The sequence below is a fragment of the Emydura macquarii genome, unplaced genomic scaffold (genome assembly GCF_026122565.2).
Source record: "Emydura macquarii macquarii isolate MOO-44397 ecotype Brisbane River unplaced genomic scaffold, CSIRO-AGI_Emac_v2 contig_312, whole genome shotgun sequence".
Classification (NCBI taxonomy): Eukaryota; Metazoa; Chordata; order Testudines; family Chelidae; genus Emydura; species Emydura macquarii.
In genome coordinates this window covers 6,976,150-6,995,195 of record NW_027130449.1, presented here as the reverse complement: position 1 = coordinate 6,995,195, position 19,046 = coordinate 6,976,150, and the positions used below count along the sequence as shown (strand labels likewise).

General features: G+C 48.8%; 1 protein-coding gene across 1 annotated transcript in view; it reads left to right on the top strand.

Moving 5' to 3' along the window:
• Positions 1–18,466, top strand: part of IGSF9B (immunoglobulin superfamily member 9B) — an 81,763-nt gene extending 63,297 nt beyond the window's left edge. Inside the window, exons 14-20 of the mRNA XM_067564146.1 lie at positions 424–650; positions 1,001–1,085; positions 2,756–2,917; positions 3,925–3,970; positions 5,472–7,118; positions 17,293–17,414; positions 18,243–18,466. Of these exons, the coding sequence (XP_067420247.1) occupies positions 424–650; positions 1,001–1,085; positions 2,756–2,917; positions 3,925–3,970; positions 5,472–7,118; positions 17,293–17,414; positions 18,243–18,466 (2,513 nt within the window). The remainder of the gene's footprint in view (positions 1–423; positions 651–1,000; positions 1,086–2,755; positions 2,918–3,924; positions 3,971–5,471; positions 7,119–17,292; positions 17,415–18,242) is intronic.
• The last annotated feature ends 580 nt before the right edge of the window (positions 18,467–19,046 follow it).

The window sequence follows — 19,046 nt, the reverse complement described above, 5'->3', positions numbered from 1 at the left end:
CACCTGTGTGGCTGCATGTCTTTAACATACCACGGCAGAGCAGTAGGAACTGCCCTAGTGAATCAGACTAGAGTCCCCGGACAGCAGCTCATGGCCAGTGCTTATGAGAAAGTAATAGAATCCCCTCAGTGCACCTCCATTGTGCATCCTTTCCCATGACTCTTGCAGGGGGTTGGTGTATGCCTTGAGGCCTGTGGAATCACACAGCCCTCGTGGCTTGAATCCTGACTCGCACAGTTGCAGGAGGTGTTGGAGCTGCAGAGCAAGGGAGACAGAAGAGGAGGGAATGTGTGCAAATTGAAGTGAAGCCACTGAACTGGAGAGAGTAGCCAGCTGTGGAATTTACTGCTTTTCTCCCCCCCCCCCTTCATTCCACTAAATGCTTTTTCTGCCCCATCCCCTCCCTGTCCCGTGTGTCTTCAGCATTCCCTGTAACAACTCCAGAACCCCTGGTGCTGGTTACCCCACCGAGGTGCCTAACAGCCAATCGGACGCAGCAAGGAGTCCTGTTGTCGTGGCTTCCTCCAGCCAATCACAGCTTTCCAATTGACCATTACATCATGGAGTTCCGTGTCGGGGAGAGGTGGGAGATATTGGACGATGCCATCTTGGGGAGCGATAATGACTTTTTTGCCAAGGATTTGTCTCAGGTAGGAGGAGGTCTGAGCACCCTTGGGTTTTGATAATGGACTGGCCCTTCATCTAGGTTACTGACTGCGCACCAGCGGTATTGCAGCTCTGGGAGAGCATTCACGGAGTACTTTCAGGATGTCTGTTGCTTATTTCCATGTTAGGGGCTAATTTGGTGTCCCGAAGAGTAGAACCGGTGAAGAACATATCCCCTTTTCAGCCCAGGAGAAGGGCAGTCCCTCTCGAACAATGTTGAGGATATCCATTATCTGGTCTGGGGAAGGCATCCTGGTGCTTGATTTGGCTCTGGTGTGCTAAATTGTTGAAGGAAGCTTCTGACTAATGGCTCATGTTGTGTTTGGTGCCGTAGGACACCTGGTATGAGTTCCGAGTTCTGGCTGTCATGCAAGACCTCATCAGTGAGCCCAGTAACATTGCAGGTGTCTCCAGTACAGGTGAGTGTCCTTCTGTCCTTCCAGCCCCAAACAACCTAAGCATAGAGCTTAACATGGGAAGGCAACATCGCATTGTGGTGAGATACCGGGGCTGATCCTGCCAAGTACTTTGGGAATTGAGGGCTCTCTGACTTCAATAGAAACTGAGTATTCTGCAGCTCACACGCTTACATCCACAAAGAACTGCTGGGCTATGCAGAATGGCAGAGCTTGGAACAGGAAAGAACAAATCAGCGCAGCACAATAGCACGTAGGCCAGTAGCAAAACAATGTTCCATACTGTAACACAGCACAATGTGGTGCCAAGTGACGAAAGCAGAGCCCGGACCAGGGAGTCGGGGTGCCCCGCAGTTCTGCCACATGCACTGAGAACAGTGCTCGAACCCAGAAATGCACAGCCTTGACGTGGAAATGAAAGCTGCATATAGGGCAGTGCGGTAAAAACAAAAGCATCGTACCGCCACATAAGGTACCGCAACACGTAGCAGCACAAGAAAGCACAATGCAGTCCTGCATACACCACAGCACAGAGGACTATTTCACAGACTGCAGGAGAACCCAGCATACCACAAAATAGCACGTTATGGTGGAAGGAGAGATTGAAATACGAACTGTGGGAACCTAAATTATACCAGCTCACAATAGGAGAGACCACCAGTATCTCGGTTCTGCTATGTACAGGACAAATCCAGTCTAGCACTGCCCTCAAGTGGTGCTATGCAGAAACACTTTGCTGGATGTTAAATTGCATAATTTGCTTTTGTTTTTTTTAAATTAGATTCCTCTAGTGTAGATTGTGTCTGATTTTGTGAGCTCTTGGGTATGTAGATGACCTCCGCTTACGTCCAGGGGTAATTACACGATGGCAGTTACTACTGTCTCAGCCAGAAAAGTTCTACAAGCTGGTGCTAGTGTCAGGTTTCCAAGCACTGATATGAACAACCAAGTGGATAGTTTAAGTAGCTTGCAGAAACCATGTAGATTCACTTCCCAGTAACTGTACGCTCACACATACAAATAAGCTAAGGTCACATTTGCTGATTCAAATCCAGCCAGGTCAACCAACACTATAAATTGTTGTCGGGTAACTGTTCAGTGTACTAAGTGAGTGGGTCTCCGTGCTCGTCAAGTGTCCACGTTACCTCTGGGGTGCTTGCATACCACGGAGATACGCATGATATAAGGACACCGGAGGGGTGGACAAACAGCACAGTTGGTGTCTTCAGAAAGATGAAGGACCGAGTGGGGACACGGACTGAATTTTCCTTTCACTCCTAGAGCTGATCCCTGCAGGTCATAGTGAAGGGATATTGTCAGGCAAGCTGCCACTGGCAGTGCTGTAACGGCTCTTCATATAAGTGGATTGCCAGTTATGATGATGCTTTTTGGTGATGTGGATATGTCTTTGCTAGGTCTGGACTGAGACCCCAAAGTATCTCCTAGGCCACCTCCCAGGCATCTGACAGTAACAGCGTTCACTCGCTGCCCCTCTGGGCTGGATTTGAACCAATGACCTAAAGGGAAAAGGCTCTGAACCTGGACCTTCCGATTCTGCAGCTAGTTTAGAAGCCCTATGCAAACCTCTCTTTGCAGACCGTGATGAGGGCCCTGCTTGTGGAGGACAGGTTTTTTTTAGAACTCAGAGGGTTTCCTTGACCTTGTTTCTGCAGACATATTCCCCCAGCCTGACCTGACAGACGACGGTTTGGCCCGACCCGTGCTGGCTGGCATTGTTGCCACCATCTGCTTTCTGGCTGCTGCCATCCTCTTCAGCACACTAACTGCCTGCTTTGTCAACAAACAACGCAAACGCAAGCTCAAGCGCAAGAAAGGTGAGCCTGACTGCTCTCTCCTGCCTGCCCCCCGGGGCATTTTGTGGTAATCTTCCCGGCTGGTCTCCTTTCATCCCCGAGTGTCTTCAGGTGAAGCATGCCCTAACTTTAACCTTCAGCTGTTACTGTTTGGATCGTGGCCTTTCCCCCCTCCTCCCCATTCCTCACCTTTAATCTCCCCCGACGGTTTAAAAAATAAAAAGTGGCAGAAATGTGTACTGAGGTCTAGACACTCATTCTGAGGGGACCCCAACGTCTCACGGTTCAGACAGAAGAAGAAAGTACTTCTGTGCTAGAGCAGAGTAAGGAAAGAGCTGCATTCTAGCTATTCTGGAGCCTCCGCTGCTCTCTGAAACGTCTTGTGATCAGAAATGGTAGAGGCAAACTGGGATGAAGATGAAACCGAGAAAGGTACCTAGACTGACATTGCAGGGGAGCCTTCCTAGTGGTGGTATCTGTTAGACCATTGGGTTTGGGGTTTGGGGAGTTTTCATTCTTGGATGGAGGGAGAGAGAATCTCCTTGCAGCCTGCTTCCCTTCCCATGGCCCTCCAGTGCTTGGTTCTCAAATCACTTTCTTCTGAGGGCCACCGGGAACAGCTGCTCATATCACTGGTGTTTCTTGGACCATATAGAGTGAGAACTGTTGCATTTTAGACTATAGAGAATCACCCAGAGGAAGAGGTGGAACTCCCGTCACTTCAGTTATATAAACTGGGACTGGCACAAGTCTTGCAGGAATGCCCTGCCAGGAAATTCACATTGGCTGGGGGTGCAGGGTGTGGACCCTTTTATCTCTAATGTGTATGATTCTGTGACAACGGGATTGGTGGGAAACTGTCTGGATTTGTTTGTTGTCTGTGACTATTAAAGCACTAGATCAACCAAAATTTGGCCGCTTGTTGAGTCTCTTTTTTTCTTCTTGTTGATGTAAGATTTTTGTTGCCTCTTTCTGCCTAGTTGCGCCTCCTTAGCGTTCTCTTCACTTCCCCTTTTATTCTTTTCCAGACCCTCCTCTCTCGATAACCCACTGCAGGAAGAGTCTGGAGTCTCCGTAAGTATCTCCGTCTTAGGGTGCCACTCAGGCTGTGTTCTGTCTGGTAATTTTGGAGGCACCTGTTTGTAGGGATGCTGCTCACGTGAAATGGAATTATCTGACTTTGAGTGTCTCAAATCTGGTGACCCTGGTGTCTGTTGGGTTTGGTGTTCTCTGAACTCTTTGGAACAAAATAGCCTGCAAGAGACTACCAGGCTTCGGAGCAGGAGCAGAGGAGATAGGTACCAAGGAAGCCTGTCATAGGAGATCTTCCAAAGGAGTAGTGCAGATCTATCAGAACTGGACTTTATTTTTAAGATGGAACAAGATTGTACTGGAAATTTTTAAGTGGTTGCTTAAAAGAAGCAGTGGTTCCTTAATGCAAGTTTCACTGTGTCTGTTTTTTCTTTAACTGGGAAATTTAGAGTTTTACGAGCAACTCTTTTTGCCTTGAAGAATCCCCTGTTTTATCTTCCTCTCCACACTCCCTTAAAGATCCTGGATCACTGTCTCAACTCCTTCCAGAGCCCATTCGCACTACTCCGTGCATCCCCCAGCAAGGGTAGATAGAGACAGGGGATGTGTCTTTGGTGTGAGCGTAATAGTCTGGCCTCTGAGCATCTCATGGTAGCTTCAGGAGCATCATGGAAGACACCTGTGCTGACCCTGATACTTCGTATTTTTTATCTCGTTCTGCTGATGTCCTCTCTTTTTTTTTCCTCTCCCCCCCCCCCCACCTGTGCGCTCTTCCATTTCATAGAGAAGACCACACTTTTCAATTTCCTTGCCCCCATTATCTCAGTTGGATCTGCTGACTCTGTGTCTTTAATCCTGTTTGTCCCAAGACAAAGTAGGGATGGGTGAACTCTTCCAGTAATGCAGCTTCCCCCTTCCTCCTTTTTCAAGCCTTAACCCTGACACTCAAGGCTTGCGGGAAGATGATTAGCGTTTTTTCTTCTCGGTTTGTGGGCTGGGATCAGAAGCTGCCAAATTCTGCAAGAGGGAATGTTCTTGTGCTGTTCTTCCCCAACTGCAGGCTGAAGCACTAGAAATGTTCTCCCTCGTGTGATTTCATCTTATTGAGCGGTTTCCCAGCCTAGTTTTGCAAGAGGCTCAGATAGTTCAAGTGAACGTACAAACCTTTGAGTACTTAGCCAGACTGAAGCCAAGCTCTGGACCTGTTTTCATTCAGTCCTAAGGGGTTGTGGAGCTAATTTCAAGAAATTGCAGTGGATTGCCTGCTTGAGGGGGGGAGGAGAGAGCATGGCGCACTGCTCAGTTTGGGAGAAGTAGTGACCACCTGCTTCTCTTCTCTCTTGCCCCTCCCCAGCACACTGAGCTGCTGCCATCATAATAATGTCCACACTAAATTCTTCCAGGACTCCCTCTTTTGTGAACGATTAAGGCTCTTTCTTTTTGTGTCCAGTTGGGCTAGCCACAGATTTTTCTCCTCTCCCCATGATGATCCCCCGCCTTTTTTTTTTTCTTCCCCTTTTGGTTTCTCTCTTCTGTGGTCCAGGTTGTCTTCCGGTAAAGTGAGTCCTGAAAGCATCCGCACACTCCGCCCCCCCTCGGAGTCCTCGGATGACCAAGGCCAGCAGGGCAAGCGTATGCTGAGCCCCAGCAAGGAGAAGGAGCTGTCCCTGTACAAAAAGACCAAGAGAGCCATTAGCAGCAAGAAGTACAGTGTCTCCAAGGCGGAGGCTGAAGCCGAGGCTACGACCCCCATTGAACTCATCAGCCGTGGGCCAGATGGCCGCTTTGTCATGGACCCCTCGGAGATGGAGCCCTCACTCAAGACCCGCCGGATCGAGGGCTTCCCCTTCGTGGAGGAGACGGACATGTACCCGGAGTTTCGCCAGTCGGATGAAGAGAATGATGACCCCATTGTGCCCTCCTCTGTGGCAGCCCTCAAATCTCAGCTGAGCCCTCTCTCTTCCAGCCAGGAATCCTACCTTCAGCCACCAGCATACAGCCCCAGATTCCACAGGGGCTTGGAGGGCACAGGTGCTCTGGAGAGCCGCCTGCAAGCCACTGGTCAGGCCAGACCGCCAGCCCCCCGGCCTTTCCACCACAGCCAATTTTACGGTTACCTCAGCAGCAGCAGTCCTGGAGAGATGGACCCTCCACCCTTCTACATGCCAGAGGTCAGCCCTCTCAGCTCTGTCATGTCCTCCCCTCCTCTGCACCCCGAGGGGCCGTTTGGACACCCCACCATCCCCGAGGAGAACGGAGAGAATGCTTCCAACAGCACATTGCCTCTGACCCAAACGCCAACGGGGGGCCGGTCTCCTGAGCCGTGGGGCAGGGCTGAGTTCCCTTTCAGCGGCCTGGAGGCGTCTCCCATGATATTCCCTCACCAGCTCCACCAGTGCGACGTGGGAGAGTGCGTGCAGCCGACGCAGCCAACAGCCTGTCTTCCGAGGGGCCCGCCTCCGTCCTCCCTCCAGGTCCCTGCATCCTACCCTGGCATTCTGCCCCTGGAGGCACCAAAGAGTTGGACTGGCAAGCCACCTGGCAGAAGCCAACCCTCTGTGCCCACCACCACCAAATGGCAGGACAAACCTATGCAACCTATGGCGAGTCAAGGGCAGCTAAGACATACCAGTCAAGGTATGGGCATACCCGTGTTGCCTTACCATGAACCGTCTGAGTCAGTCAGCCACAGTGGCACAAGCACATTTGGCCTGGACACCAGGTGGTATGAGCCCCAACCCAGACCTCGGCCTAGCCCTCGGCAAGTCAGGAGGGCCGAGCCCAGTTTACATCAGGTGGTGCTACAACCTTCAAGGCTTTCCCCTCTGACCCAAAGCCCCCTCAGCTCCCGCAACAGCTCCCCGGAGCTGACTGTACGTGCCAGACCACGGCCGGGCCTCATCCAGCAGGTGGAGATGTCGGAGATCACCCTGCAGCCCCCCGCGGCGGTCAGCTTCTCCCGCAAGTCCACCCCGTCGACCGGCTCCCCGGCTCAAAGCAGCAGGGGAGGAAGCCCCAGCTACCGACCTGCCATGGCCTTCACCTCTTTGGCCACTGGTTACCCCTCCTCTCAGTGCCCCTCCCTGCCCGGGGACAGTATGGATATATTTGGACAAATTCCCTCTCCCAGGAGCGTTGGGGAGGAGATTCTCAGACCTGAGCCTACACTGACAACATTATCCACTTCGGGGTAAGTGTATGAATCCTTTAGCTGCCCTTTATCTTTCCTTCCTTCCCCACCCCACCACATCCGCTCCTGCCATCTCCTCCCCCATCATCATCATCTGAAATCATAGGGGTGTCTGGACACGCTGCAGCATCCCTTTTGGAGGTGACTTCTGGTTGGCATTGATAGGACCCTGCTCTGAAGAGGCTCTTGCTACTGGCACCCTGCCTGGCACTGATTAGGGCACAGCTCACATGAGTGGGTTACACAGGCAGAGAGGAACATTTGGTTGTTCATGGTGTATTGCTCTCAAACTGCTTCTCTTCCCCTCGCAAGTCACTTGGGAATTGGGAGTGTCTGTGTCTTCGGATGTGCGGAGACGGGCCAGTCCATGTAAGGAATTAGATTATGGGTTTCGTTACCTGTGTTTGTTGGGTAAGTGACCCAGGGTCACCGGCAGTTTCCTCTTTTATTTCCTGGCTCTTGACTTTCCTGGAACATTAGGGCGTCCCTGCCTCTTTGGCTTCTTGCTGCCCTTTCCCACGGAGACTAGTGACCATAGTGAATGACAGAGACGGCCACAAAGGTCATCTTGCCGCTCCATCTCCAAAAGCGATGCTGCAGCCCCAAGACTCGGGCGGGGAAAGGGACAAGGATTTAGCCACATGAACAGCATGTAAGGAGAAGAAATTCATCCGAGTGGAAATCAGGAAGCTGCCGGTATTCTCAGATCCTGCCCCAAAGAGCGAGGCTGCTGCACTAAACTCCAGCGGCTGGTTTTCCAGGTACCAGGGTTGCTCCAGGCAAAGCGTCTTTCTCTTTCTTTCTTCTCTTTCCTTCCGTCTCTGCCTCTTTTTCTGCTTTCCCTCGTCTCTTTCACAGCACCTTAGATCCTGTAGATGCTCTTTCCTTCCATCCTTTTGTCTTTTTGTTTTAAATTCTATTTTCCATATAGTGGGGTTTAACCTCTCCATCTCTCAACTCGTGGAACTCGGGAATTCATGGCTCGAAGCAAACTCTAAGATCAGTGCAGTTTAAACTCCGTGAAGACAGGAGCTTAGGAGAGAGGAGTCTGGGGCAGGCCAGGAGGAGGCTGATGATCACGCTCGAGGCCAACATTGTCTGAGTTGTAGGAGATTAGTGTCACCTCAGGAAAGCAACAAGGTTTGGGGGTGGGAGCCTGATTTTTTCACCCTGCGGTGCCCCTTGCATTTCACTTACTCTCTCTGGTACCTGGAAGCTTTAAATCCTTAGAAACCCTATTAGTCCATTCAGCACTGTTGTTGGTTGCTGGTTTCAGGAGACTGGGTGAATGGGACAGAGGGGTGCTTATATTAGAGGGGAATCCTTCTAATATAACAACAAAATCAACCTTAAATCAATTCTGTTGTTGCTTTAAAAATATAGATATGTAAATAGATTGTGTGTGTGTGTGTGTGTGTGTGTGTGTGTGTGTGTGTGTATGTATGTGTCTCCAACCAATCTATATAGCCAGGACACCTTGATGAAGCCCAGGTATGGGGAAGTCACAGGACAATTTTGTGTTCGAGCACTGTTGTCTGCGCTTTTATGCAGTGTTTTCATCCACTTTATTGATTTCTTTCTTTTCTGTTTCTTTCCCCTTTCCGTTTCCAGCCTCGTTTGGTTTCGGTTTTTTGGTATCTTTCCCCACTTCTCCTCCTTTGGCATTCTTGACGTGCTGATGTGTTGCGGAGCTCGGCTCCTTGCGGGTGTTGTTAACTGCTTTGTTTTTGATTAATCTCAGCTATCTGGGCAGTGTTGTCGAGACAAGCTTCTCCTCAGCTCAATAGGTAAGGGTGATCCATGTCCGAAAGGATGGTGTGGGGGCTGTTGGAGGGTGGTAGGGAGCGGGGCATGGAAGGGGCTTTTCCAATACCATCTCTTCCTTTAAAGGGGAATAAGGAATTGTAAAATACCAGGACAAAACCTTTGCACATACTGTCTCTGTGGCTTTTGGGTTTTCCAACTCAGCCGTGCCTAGATGTCTTCATGTCTTCAGAGAGGCCTAGCTATACAGGGGGCTGTGACTTTTGTGGGGGCGAGCGTGGTGAGTGGGGGAGACAGCTCCTCATTCTTCATTGTTTAGAGAGGTGCATGGTCTAGTCTATTGAACAGGTTTGGGAGCCAGCAACATGTGAGTTCTAATCACAGCTCTGCCACTGACTCACATGACCGTAGGGAAGTCACTTTGCCTGTCTTCGTTTTAAACTAAGTAACTTAATTGCAATAGAAGCCTCATCTCTCTGATATTCTCCTCAGTGACACCTTGCAAGATGTCTTCAAATCACCAACAGTGATTAAAGTGCCTTAAGCACATCTTGCAAGATTTCTCCAGGAAAATACTTCTTGGAGACTCTCTTTCTGGGAGTAGTTCCACAGATGTAGTCATGTCCTGGAACAGAACTGGAAGAGATGAATTGGTTGTAGTGATTAAGCTTCCTTTTCTCCTTCCTTTCACTGAGTCCTTTAGTGTGCTAAGCTAGATGCTATCCATTATCAGCTCTGGTGGCCTGAAGTGAAGGCCAGCTGATGTGACACACAGAACAATACCAATTGGATTCGCTACCAGTGATGTTGTGTCCCAGACTTGCTTTTATTCCCACTATCTGAGAGCCTACATTGGCCCATACAGTAGTCGATTCCCAGAAATTGAAAGCAGCTCTGCCCGTGCTGCTTATCAAAGGGTGAGATCCTGATCCTGGCCCAGGTTTGAGCCCAGTATCTTGAAGAGCCTGTTAGACTGGATAAGAGAGCTGATGAGTGTAGTTCAGCAGCCTAGTGAAAGCTGGAAGTGGTAGCCAGAAGAATACAGTCCCCCCCCTAGTGCTCTCAGAGGATCGTGCTGGGATCAGGGAGGCAGGTCGGAATGTCTGGATGGTATGTTTGGGGTGAGGCGGACGGGAGGACGATACAGAGTTGGACGTTCAGCCAGGAAGAGAATGAGGTATCAGAATGGTGGGTTTATAGCACTGAGGCCCAGCTAGAGCATGGGGGCAGATTGAGGCATCTGGATGGGGAGGGAGTGCAGAGTGTGACTGACAGAGGAAGTAGTGACATTTTTACTGTCCTTTCAGAGCTCCCCACCTTGACAGCTTCCGTCCTTTTCAGCAGAGCTTCAGAAGCCCCTGAGAGAGATGCCCTCCTTTCAGGGTGTTCTGTTTAGTCCTAGCAACCTGGGAAACTTGCTGTCCCAGACCCCACACTCCTCTCCAGGCATCCATGACAGCCTGAAGCCTTCTTCAGTCCCGTTCCAACACTAGTTCCAGGCAGAAATATTCATGAGGGCCTATAAAAATCTATGCCCTATAAAGATCTCAGCAGCGAAGTCACAAACACGTCCACCAGCGACAGCCCAATGACCAGGGACTGAAATGCATCTTACTCTGGGACTTGGGTGCAGAATCCATTGCATTGGAAACTGAGTTAACGGTCAGGTTCTCCCTCAACTAGAGGGACACGGCCATTATCTCAAAGGGGAAGGCATGCAGATAATACATCCTGCATGCTAATAAGAAAGGAATCCCATAAACGGCACAGCCAAGTAATTTCTTCATGATTTAGGGTCGTAAAATTGTCAGTGGCTGAGGGGCTCCAGTGTTTTATACCAGGCCAGCCAGGTTTTATGCTTCAGTTATAAAAGCAGAGGGGAAGAGAGAGGCATGGTTTACGAGCTCTCTGACGGCTACCAATCATCACCGGGGCACTGCTAGTGTGAATTGGATCTCTGCTGTGAGGATGCATGCAGATCAGGCTGGATGGGACAAGGAGATGGGGGCAAATAGAGGGGTACAAATGATTGTCTGCATGTAGTGTTAATTTATATTCCCCCTGCATGCCGTGAGTGGGAAGGCTTTTGCAATATCTCTTTCTGTGTGAAGGGCAGGCAAGTTTTTTATTTAAGGGTGTGCATAATTTATGCCATTATCGAATTAGCGCTAGTAACGTTCCCTTTTCTTTTAATTGAACCCAATGTGCCGTGAATGTCTCCTAATTGAGAAGAGTTTATTCTGTCAACTCACTGCAGTAGGAAACCCAAAAACCACAGGGAAGGCAGGCGAGCACCTGTGCTACCTCTGCATCCGAGGCTGTCCTGTGCTGGCAGTCCCAGCTCCTCTCCGTTCGGACAGCGTAGTCAGTACCTGGTACTCAAAGGAAAAGAAAGTAGGTTCCCCTTTAAAGACTGTCCATTTGCTGATCCTCTGCATGTGTTTCACACCCACTCTCGCTTGGAGAAGTTGAGTCCTCTTGTCTGAGTGGTTTTCTCTTTTTCTTTTTGTCTTTTTTTTAATTTCTCACTTCTGATTTCATTTATCTTCCTCTTCTCCCCCTGTGATCTTTTTTCTTCTTCTTGTCCTCTCCTTTCTCCCCTCTTCCTCTGCTGTCATCATGGTGAAGTCCGCTGTATAGATGAGTTGTGTTGTCTGCAGACCTGTAGAAGGGATGCCATTTTCCGGTGTGCTCCCTGCTGTTCTCAGCTCCTTCTTATCTTTCTGCAGTGGTGATGCCTTGGTAGCCGCCCTGTGCTCTGTGAAATGGGAGTGTGACTTCTGTGTTTCTCTAGCATCTTTCATTTTGAAGGCTCTCAAACTGATCCCAAGTGATATACTCACAGCATCCTCTGGGGTGTAGGCAGTAGTCAATCCCACACAAGATTGGAGAGGAAATACCTACTCTTAAGAAAAGTCTTATGGGATCTTTAGTGTCCATGAAGCTCACAATGGGTCTTAGCTTGTAATATCTCCTTGCATGAAAGAACCCCCTGTAGATCAATGGAGTTAATAGTCTTGGAAGGATGTAGGATAAAGTAACCCTGGCCAGGATTGGAACCTGTGGGATATAGGGTGTCTAGATGGTTTCAGACCAGACCTTTAGTTGCTACGCTGTTGCTGAAGTTCTCTATCCATTTGCTCAAAGGAAGAGAGACAGGGAAGACGTGTGTTGTGGGAGACTTTCCAGCGAGGGAGAACTTTTATGTTGCACCCTGAGATATTTCAGCCTCTTGTGTCTTGGCTTCCCATGCTGGTGGAGATGGGGTGCAGTTCTTCTCTAGGCTTCTTCATTACTGCTCTGGTCTCCTCCGTGGAAAGACATTTGAAGAAGAGCAACAGAGATTCTTTTCTGGGTTGGACTAGAGGAGCTGCTCTTTTAGCCCAGTGATAAAGCTCTTCTTGCTATGGATACCAGAGTCTTGTTTTAGCTCCCCTAAGGAGGAGTAGTGACGTGCAATCTTTGTAACTCTCTTCTCTTCTAGATATTGCCCTTCGCATGCTCAGTTGGTTGCTCTGTGCACTCCCTCAGTAACTCAGGTGCCTTTGATAACTTTCTGTCCATATGGTTCTGATTCACGCTCATTTGGAAGTGCAGTAAATTGAAGACAGAGAGAACTTCTCCATTAGTTTTTCTGACCCAAACCTGATGCTTTGTAGAGCCTGGGATCTGAGTTCCACTCAGAACCTTGTAGAAAGTACCTGCATTTTTAAAGCTGCCCTGCCTTACTGTGACCCAACACTCCAGAGTGAATGAGTGCAGGGATAGGTTCCTCTGCATCACACACGGTGTGTTCTGGATGTTCCTTCTGCATAGGCTGCTGTCCAAATATAGGGCTGGGAGAGTCAGAGTTCTTTTGCTGGGCTTGGAAACAGTTACAACAGGAGGGTTGGAGTTGACTGCAGAAATCAAGTGTGGGTAGAGAGGGTTTAATTCTGTTGGTGAGTAGCTGTCATTTCCTCCTCTGTAGTACACTCTTTACATCTACAACACTTGAGGTCAAACATTATTTATGGTGAAATATGGGTTTAGTGCATTTGCTCTTTGTGGCTGGAAATGGGGGTGAGGGAAAGGAGTTTGATCCTAAACTCGAATGGACATTTTTCTAGCAGCACATGTCACCATTGCTAATCTCATCTTAGAAGAGGCATATGGCAGAAACGGCAGGGGCTGCTACAAGTCATGGCTGAGTGGCATGGATATAGCTGTGTGGCAGTGGGGACCAGCAATGGACTAGTTCAGGACTGAAAGAGCAGAAGAGGTTTCAGCCTGGGATGGAACTGGATGGGGGACCAGGGCTGGAATTGCAGGGGTCACTCTTGGTCAGGACTGAGTTACATTGTCAGAACCATTTGGAGAAGTTCATTTGGTGCCTGTCTGGATGTAGTACCCCACACTGGCTTGTATTCAATTGATCTAAAAGTGAAAACTCAGTGAAATCGGATGGAGTAATGTATGTGCGAGCTGGGTGATGAGGGGGGCAACCGTGAACGTTGCCTTTACCAGCTGTCGTTCAGCAGCACAAAATAATGTGAGAACACCAAATAGAGAGATGTTAACTGGAGCACTAGCTTCTAAAATTAAGCTATAACCCTGCATTCATCACCTCCCACTGGAGACAAATGTTGGCTTACTGAGAGGAATTTAACTATAGTCCCTTCACTCTTTTACATCCTAAATCTAGCCCTTCCTAGAAGGGTGAAATTCTCACTTGGCTCCAACAGGAGGGAATTGCGGCTTGTCTAAAGAGATGTTTTGTCCTCTGCTGAGGTTAATGCTGCCTGCTTTCTGAGGAGTTTCAGCTATTCCATCAGAGATGGAACTGAGGATCAGTCTGTCTCTTTGCATGTTATTCCAGCCTTTGTCTATGCTTGAGTAGTGACTATGAAAGGGGCAGCTTTATACCCTATGTCTTACAGCTTCAGTTGCACCTTCTGATCCCTAGCTGCTTAGTGAAATTACTGAGTATATTCCGTATGCTTCTCAGTGCCGTTTACAAAATCGAGAAGCTTTGCCTGTCATATCAATGTCTTTAAAACTTTGGAAGTCACTAGCCTGCCGTATTCTAGCTAAATATCTACTGCTACAAAAGCCCCTTCCCACCCAGCATAAAGTCTCACCATCCCATTGCAGCCTCAGCACCAAAATGCAGTGAGGGACATAAAGTCAAGTAATGGGAAATTTCCTCGAAAATAAATGTTGACTACAATGAGATGCTATTAGCTGATCAGGAAGAAAATAAAGAATATATTCTTTTTTTCCACGTCCAGATTTTCCCAGCTGAATGGATGGAATGCCCTGAACTCAGCCCACAGATACCCAACTCCTCTGCAATGCCTTTTATCAGGGCATGTTGCAACACTTTAAGCCTCTCAAAACTCCGCATGAAGTTGGTGGTATCTGCATTTTACAGATGGGGAAATGGAGACTCATAGAGGGATAAATTACTTGGCCAAGTTCTTGCAGTGACAGAGCAGAGAATAGAATATAAGTATCTACTCCAGTCCCCCGTTCTTTCAGTGCTTCACAGACCCATTCAGCACCAGATTTATCTGATTGCAACCAGGTATTGGGTCTCACATATCTTGCAAGTTCTTGTGCTTTCCAGAGACCTATGCACTTTCAATCATCTTAAATTCAGGGTTAAATCCTGGGCTTTAACATAACAGAATGTTTTATTTTGTAATTTGCTTTTCTCTTTGTGAGCATTAAAAGGAAAGGCAAATGCTACTCTTTCTGACCTGCTGTAGGGTCAGAGGCTGGTTTCTTGATTAATACTTCACATTGGACAGGAGGAGCCTTCTCCTTTTGGATTTATCTCTGGCAGGGCTCCAGATGACCAGATAGCTGCTAAAGTAGAGTTCACAGGGGGTATGTGACAGTGATAGAGAGCTCCTTCAGTTTAGGGCCATTAACAGTGCAGATTCCCTACAGACTCAGCTAAACCTGACAGGCCCTTTCACTTTTTCTCTATATATGGCACTCTGTCTGTGGGAAAGGCAGTGGCTAATGTAATCAGTGTCTTTGTCAAAATTCTTTTTGCTTCTGCTGCTCCAGCCTGCCCTATTTGCTCTCTCCATCTCTGTCTGCCGCGGTGTCTTTGCATGGGGAAAACTAGAATTCCCCCACTTCTTTACCTTAATCTGCCATGCCACAGGCATGCAAAAGTGAATTTTGCTTCTCTGAACACAGCTTCTTCCATTAACCCCGTGCTTATCAGTTCTATCTTGGTTTCTTCTGCTGTGGTTGAAGGTGAGCACAGAGGAGGCAGGAGTTGATGGGAGTGAATGAGAATCCCAGCGGGCTGGACTACTCTTGATTTAATCTAAAATGCTGTGCAGTGTGAACAGAATACCAGCTCCTCTTTGGGTTCAGATTAACCCTTTCATGGGAGTGTTACCGAGGTGCTCATGATCTGACACACAGACACCCCGTTCCTGCTCCCATTGACATCCGTCTCTATTTCTTTGAAGCCTCAAATTGACAGGTGGGATATGCAAGTGCAGTGTTCCTTGCTGGTGCTAATCCTTTGAAACGGTCACCTAGGAAACAATTGTTGCCTTTATTTTCCTCTTTCTCACAGAACTTTCTGTGAAGCTTGGTCAACCTCTGTGCTTCCCCAGGCGATGCAGAAGAAAAGACCTTTTTTTTGTCTGACCACAGCATTTACCTGCAGTATCGCAGGCGACAGAGGATTGGCTGACATTTGAGTAATGCGAACACTACCCGGACCGTGAGAGCCTGGGAATTCAGGAATTGCTACGAGCCATCCCTCTCTTAGCAGGTGTTTTCCAAAGGTTTGATCAGTGGTCTCCAGTGAGAGAGTTATGATACCAAAGGAATGTCTCCTTCTACTTTGAAAGGTATGACAGAGAGGGGGGAGCGTATGGAAGGTTCAGTGGGTTAAATCTCTATCCTTTCATCTCGGCAGACCTTGGCCTGAGTATTGGCTTGGTCACAGTGAAAACCACTTTGCGGGCCTGGCCTACTCACTTGTTCGTATCTCACAACCCTCACCCTCTTTGGCACTATGCCCGGTAGTCGGGGCTGAGTCACTCTGCTACAGCCAGGGGCACCAGGGCTTGAGAGAGTTAAAGGTCAAAACTGAGATGTGCTCTTAGAGCTGCGGGAAGATCCAGTCCAGCCCTCGTCTGTGGTGTATCTGGCCCTAAATGTCGATACTCCGATTCTACTTCTGTGGGTACCAACCTCACAGTTCCGTTGGAGAGATGCATTAAGATAGAGCCGGCAAGAGAAAGGTATGGGAAAGATGGACAAGAGGGGGAAAGTCAGTCAAGACTTTGAGAAAACCGGAAAATGTATAGATGGACAGACTTTGTCCAGAGGGAAGGGTTTTCCTGTACTCACCTGCCCTCTCCCCAGAGTCCTGTCTGGCAATATCTAGTCAGGGAAGGACTAGTGCAGTGGAAAGAATTGTGTAAAAACCGTATGCAAAGAGCCCATTTCCCATGCACCAGTCGCTAGAGAAAACATTTATCTTGTAACAGAGGCTTTGGTGGAAGAATAATCCAGCCAGAGAATAAATCAGTGAAACGGGCTGGTGAAACTCATGCTACTGAACCCCTGCATCTGAGAGTTAAACAGAACCTATCATCAGAACCTCTTATTTTACTGTGTTTCTGTTGTCGCTCGTAGCTGTGATCCTGGAAGGGGATACCAACTTGCCAGCCCCAGCCATGCTGGCTTGTAAACTCTTCGTGTTTCTGTTTGCCGCTTGGTCCTTGTTTTTGTGGTGGATTTGGGGAAGGGAAGGATCTCTGCTTGTGTTCTGTCTGTCTGGGCTACTGTTGCTGTAGCTGGTGATTGTGCATAGCAGTAATGTGGGTGCCACTGTCCTGCTTTCTCTTTCTTTGAAGGGGTTTGATGTGGGTTCCCAGAAGTGCCTTGTCGGACATAGGATCTGCCCCTCTTTACCCACTTTAATGGTTTTGAAATTACAGAAATGAATGCATTTAAGACGTGAGCCTTGGTACCGATTGTTTTACAGCATGGCTCTTCCAATTCCTCTGCAGCTTAGCCATCATCAGGCATTTGATTCTGTCCACAGGAACCACCAGGGCCGGAGCCTAACACTTCTCTTTAAACTTTGCCTGTTTCTGCCTGACCTACACTCAGCAATGGTATGAGAGGGAGGGAAACAGTGGAGCAGGGGAGTGTGTGTTTGTGGGAAACTACAGTTATCCCAAACATGGTGAGTAGACGGTGTCATGTTTCCACCAGCATCGTGTTTAGCTCCAGTGCGGCCAGCTGACCGTATTCCATCAGCCCAGGATCCCTCACATTTTCCTTTCCATGGCAGAGGATGACCAATCCCTCCCCACGTGAGAGCTCTTCTGGCCAGAGTGTGACAGGGGGCCGCTGATGGCGCATGTCTGCTTTTCCTTTCTAGAAAACGTCCATCTCCATCCCGGAACGCTGCTGCACCTGAGAGGCTCGAAGCTCTGAAATATCAGCGGATAAAGAAGCCCAAAAAGTCATCCAAGGGCTCCTCAAAACCCAGAAAACAATCCAGTGAGTGTGAGGATCACAAGACTCCCAACTAGTCTCCCTGTCCATCCTCCTTTGGAGGCCTGATCCAAAGTTCATTAAAGTCTATGACTCTAATGGGGGTTGATTCAGGCCCGTAGTCTGTAGGTCTCTGTTTGAGCTCATATAAAACCTATGTTTTATTCTCTTGCTCAGCAATTCCTTACAAAGGAGGTAGGCTCTTTTTCTTTGAAGCCACAAGGGCTTCCCTGCTCCTTTCATCTGTAAAACTGAAGGCCCTATCTCCTGGGTTTTTTTCCCTTGGGATGTTACTCCAGACCTTAGTCCAGAAGAGGAAGGAGATAACTTCCCTTTGTAGTCCTGAACCTAGCTGGAGAGCCTTGGTATGACCCTTCTTCCGATGCCTTTAATGGCTTTCTGTCCATTTAAATGCAAGCTCCTCCTACATCTCTCCACCTACATTTCTGCTGTCATTTCTTCCTGCTCCTTCACCAGCTCCCTATCTTCTCCTCAGGTCCTTTGTCCTGACGCTTCCCTTTGTCTCCTCCTCCCGCTCTGAGCTATGTGCCTTCCCTCGCACTGTCCCCTAACTTAGAACAACCTTCCTCTTCCTATCCTCCATCAAATCCCTCCAAAAATCCTCCTCCGTCAGCTGAGCATCCTATGTTAACCTTCTCCCCAACCGAACCACAGAGGTTGGCACATTATCCTGAGTTAGACTGTGAGCTTCTGAGGGCCGGGACAAGGAATTTGTTTGACAAGTTCTGTAACGCACCACATCCACCCATGGCACTGTTCTAGATAACTGATCACCTTTATTTCTTGTCCTTCTCCCTCTTCCTCCCTCTTCAGATGGTTCTGCCTCCCAGGTTCAGCAACTTCCCAACTCTCAGGTACTGTGGCCTGACGAAGCTGTCTCCCTCCGCAAGAAGAAGAGACATTCTCGTCAGGATCCCTTCGCTCGCCTCTCAGCGTTAAAGGACGACCTCTGCCATCGGCAGCTCTCTGAAGACCAGACAGCTATTCTCAACAGCGTGGACCAGGATGACTCTGGCGGGCACGCCACCTTGCTTTAGCGTAGCGCCAGCCAGAGAAGGTTCGAGGGGAGGGGAGGAGGGAGAGGAGGTCTCATGACCTACAGACACATTGCGGGAAATGTGGGGAGAGAAAAGGTGGTGGGGAGAGGAGACTGGATGTGAGCTTCAGCCTGAGTTCTCCTACCAACCTGCTGAACATGCAAAAGCAATTCTATCGCAGTGGGTGCACACAGTCTGTTTTGGTATCGCATCCAGGGAACCCAGCGTCCACTCTCTGGCCATTAGGGAAGGCTCTCCCCTTCATAGGACACCTTCTGTTCAGTGCATCTCATGTGGGGGAGGGTGGGAATATCCTAAATGAGAAGGATGGAGGAAAAATATCCCAGCCTTCCCCCACGTGTCATTTGGCTCTTCTTCCAGAGCAGGAAAAGGTGAGGTTGGGGCATTCAGTGCTCAGAGTTAGAGGGATTCAAACTGGGTGTTGTCATAAGACTCTGTTGTCCCTCGACTCCCCCTCTCTCTGCTTCGGCTTCAGTTTTATGAGTCCTGGAAGAGGGATGAGATTTGACATCATGGTTTCCAAAATTATGTATAGATTTAAAAAAAAAAAAAAACATAG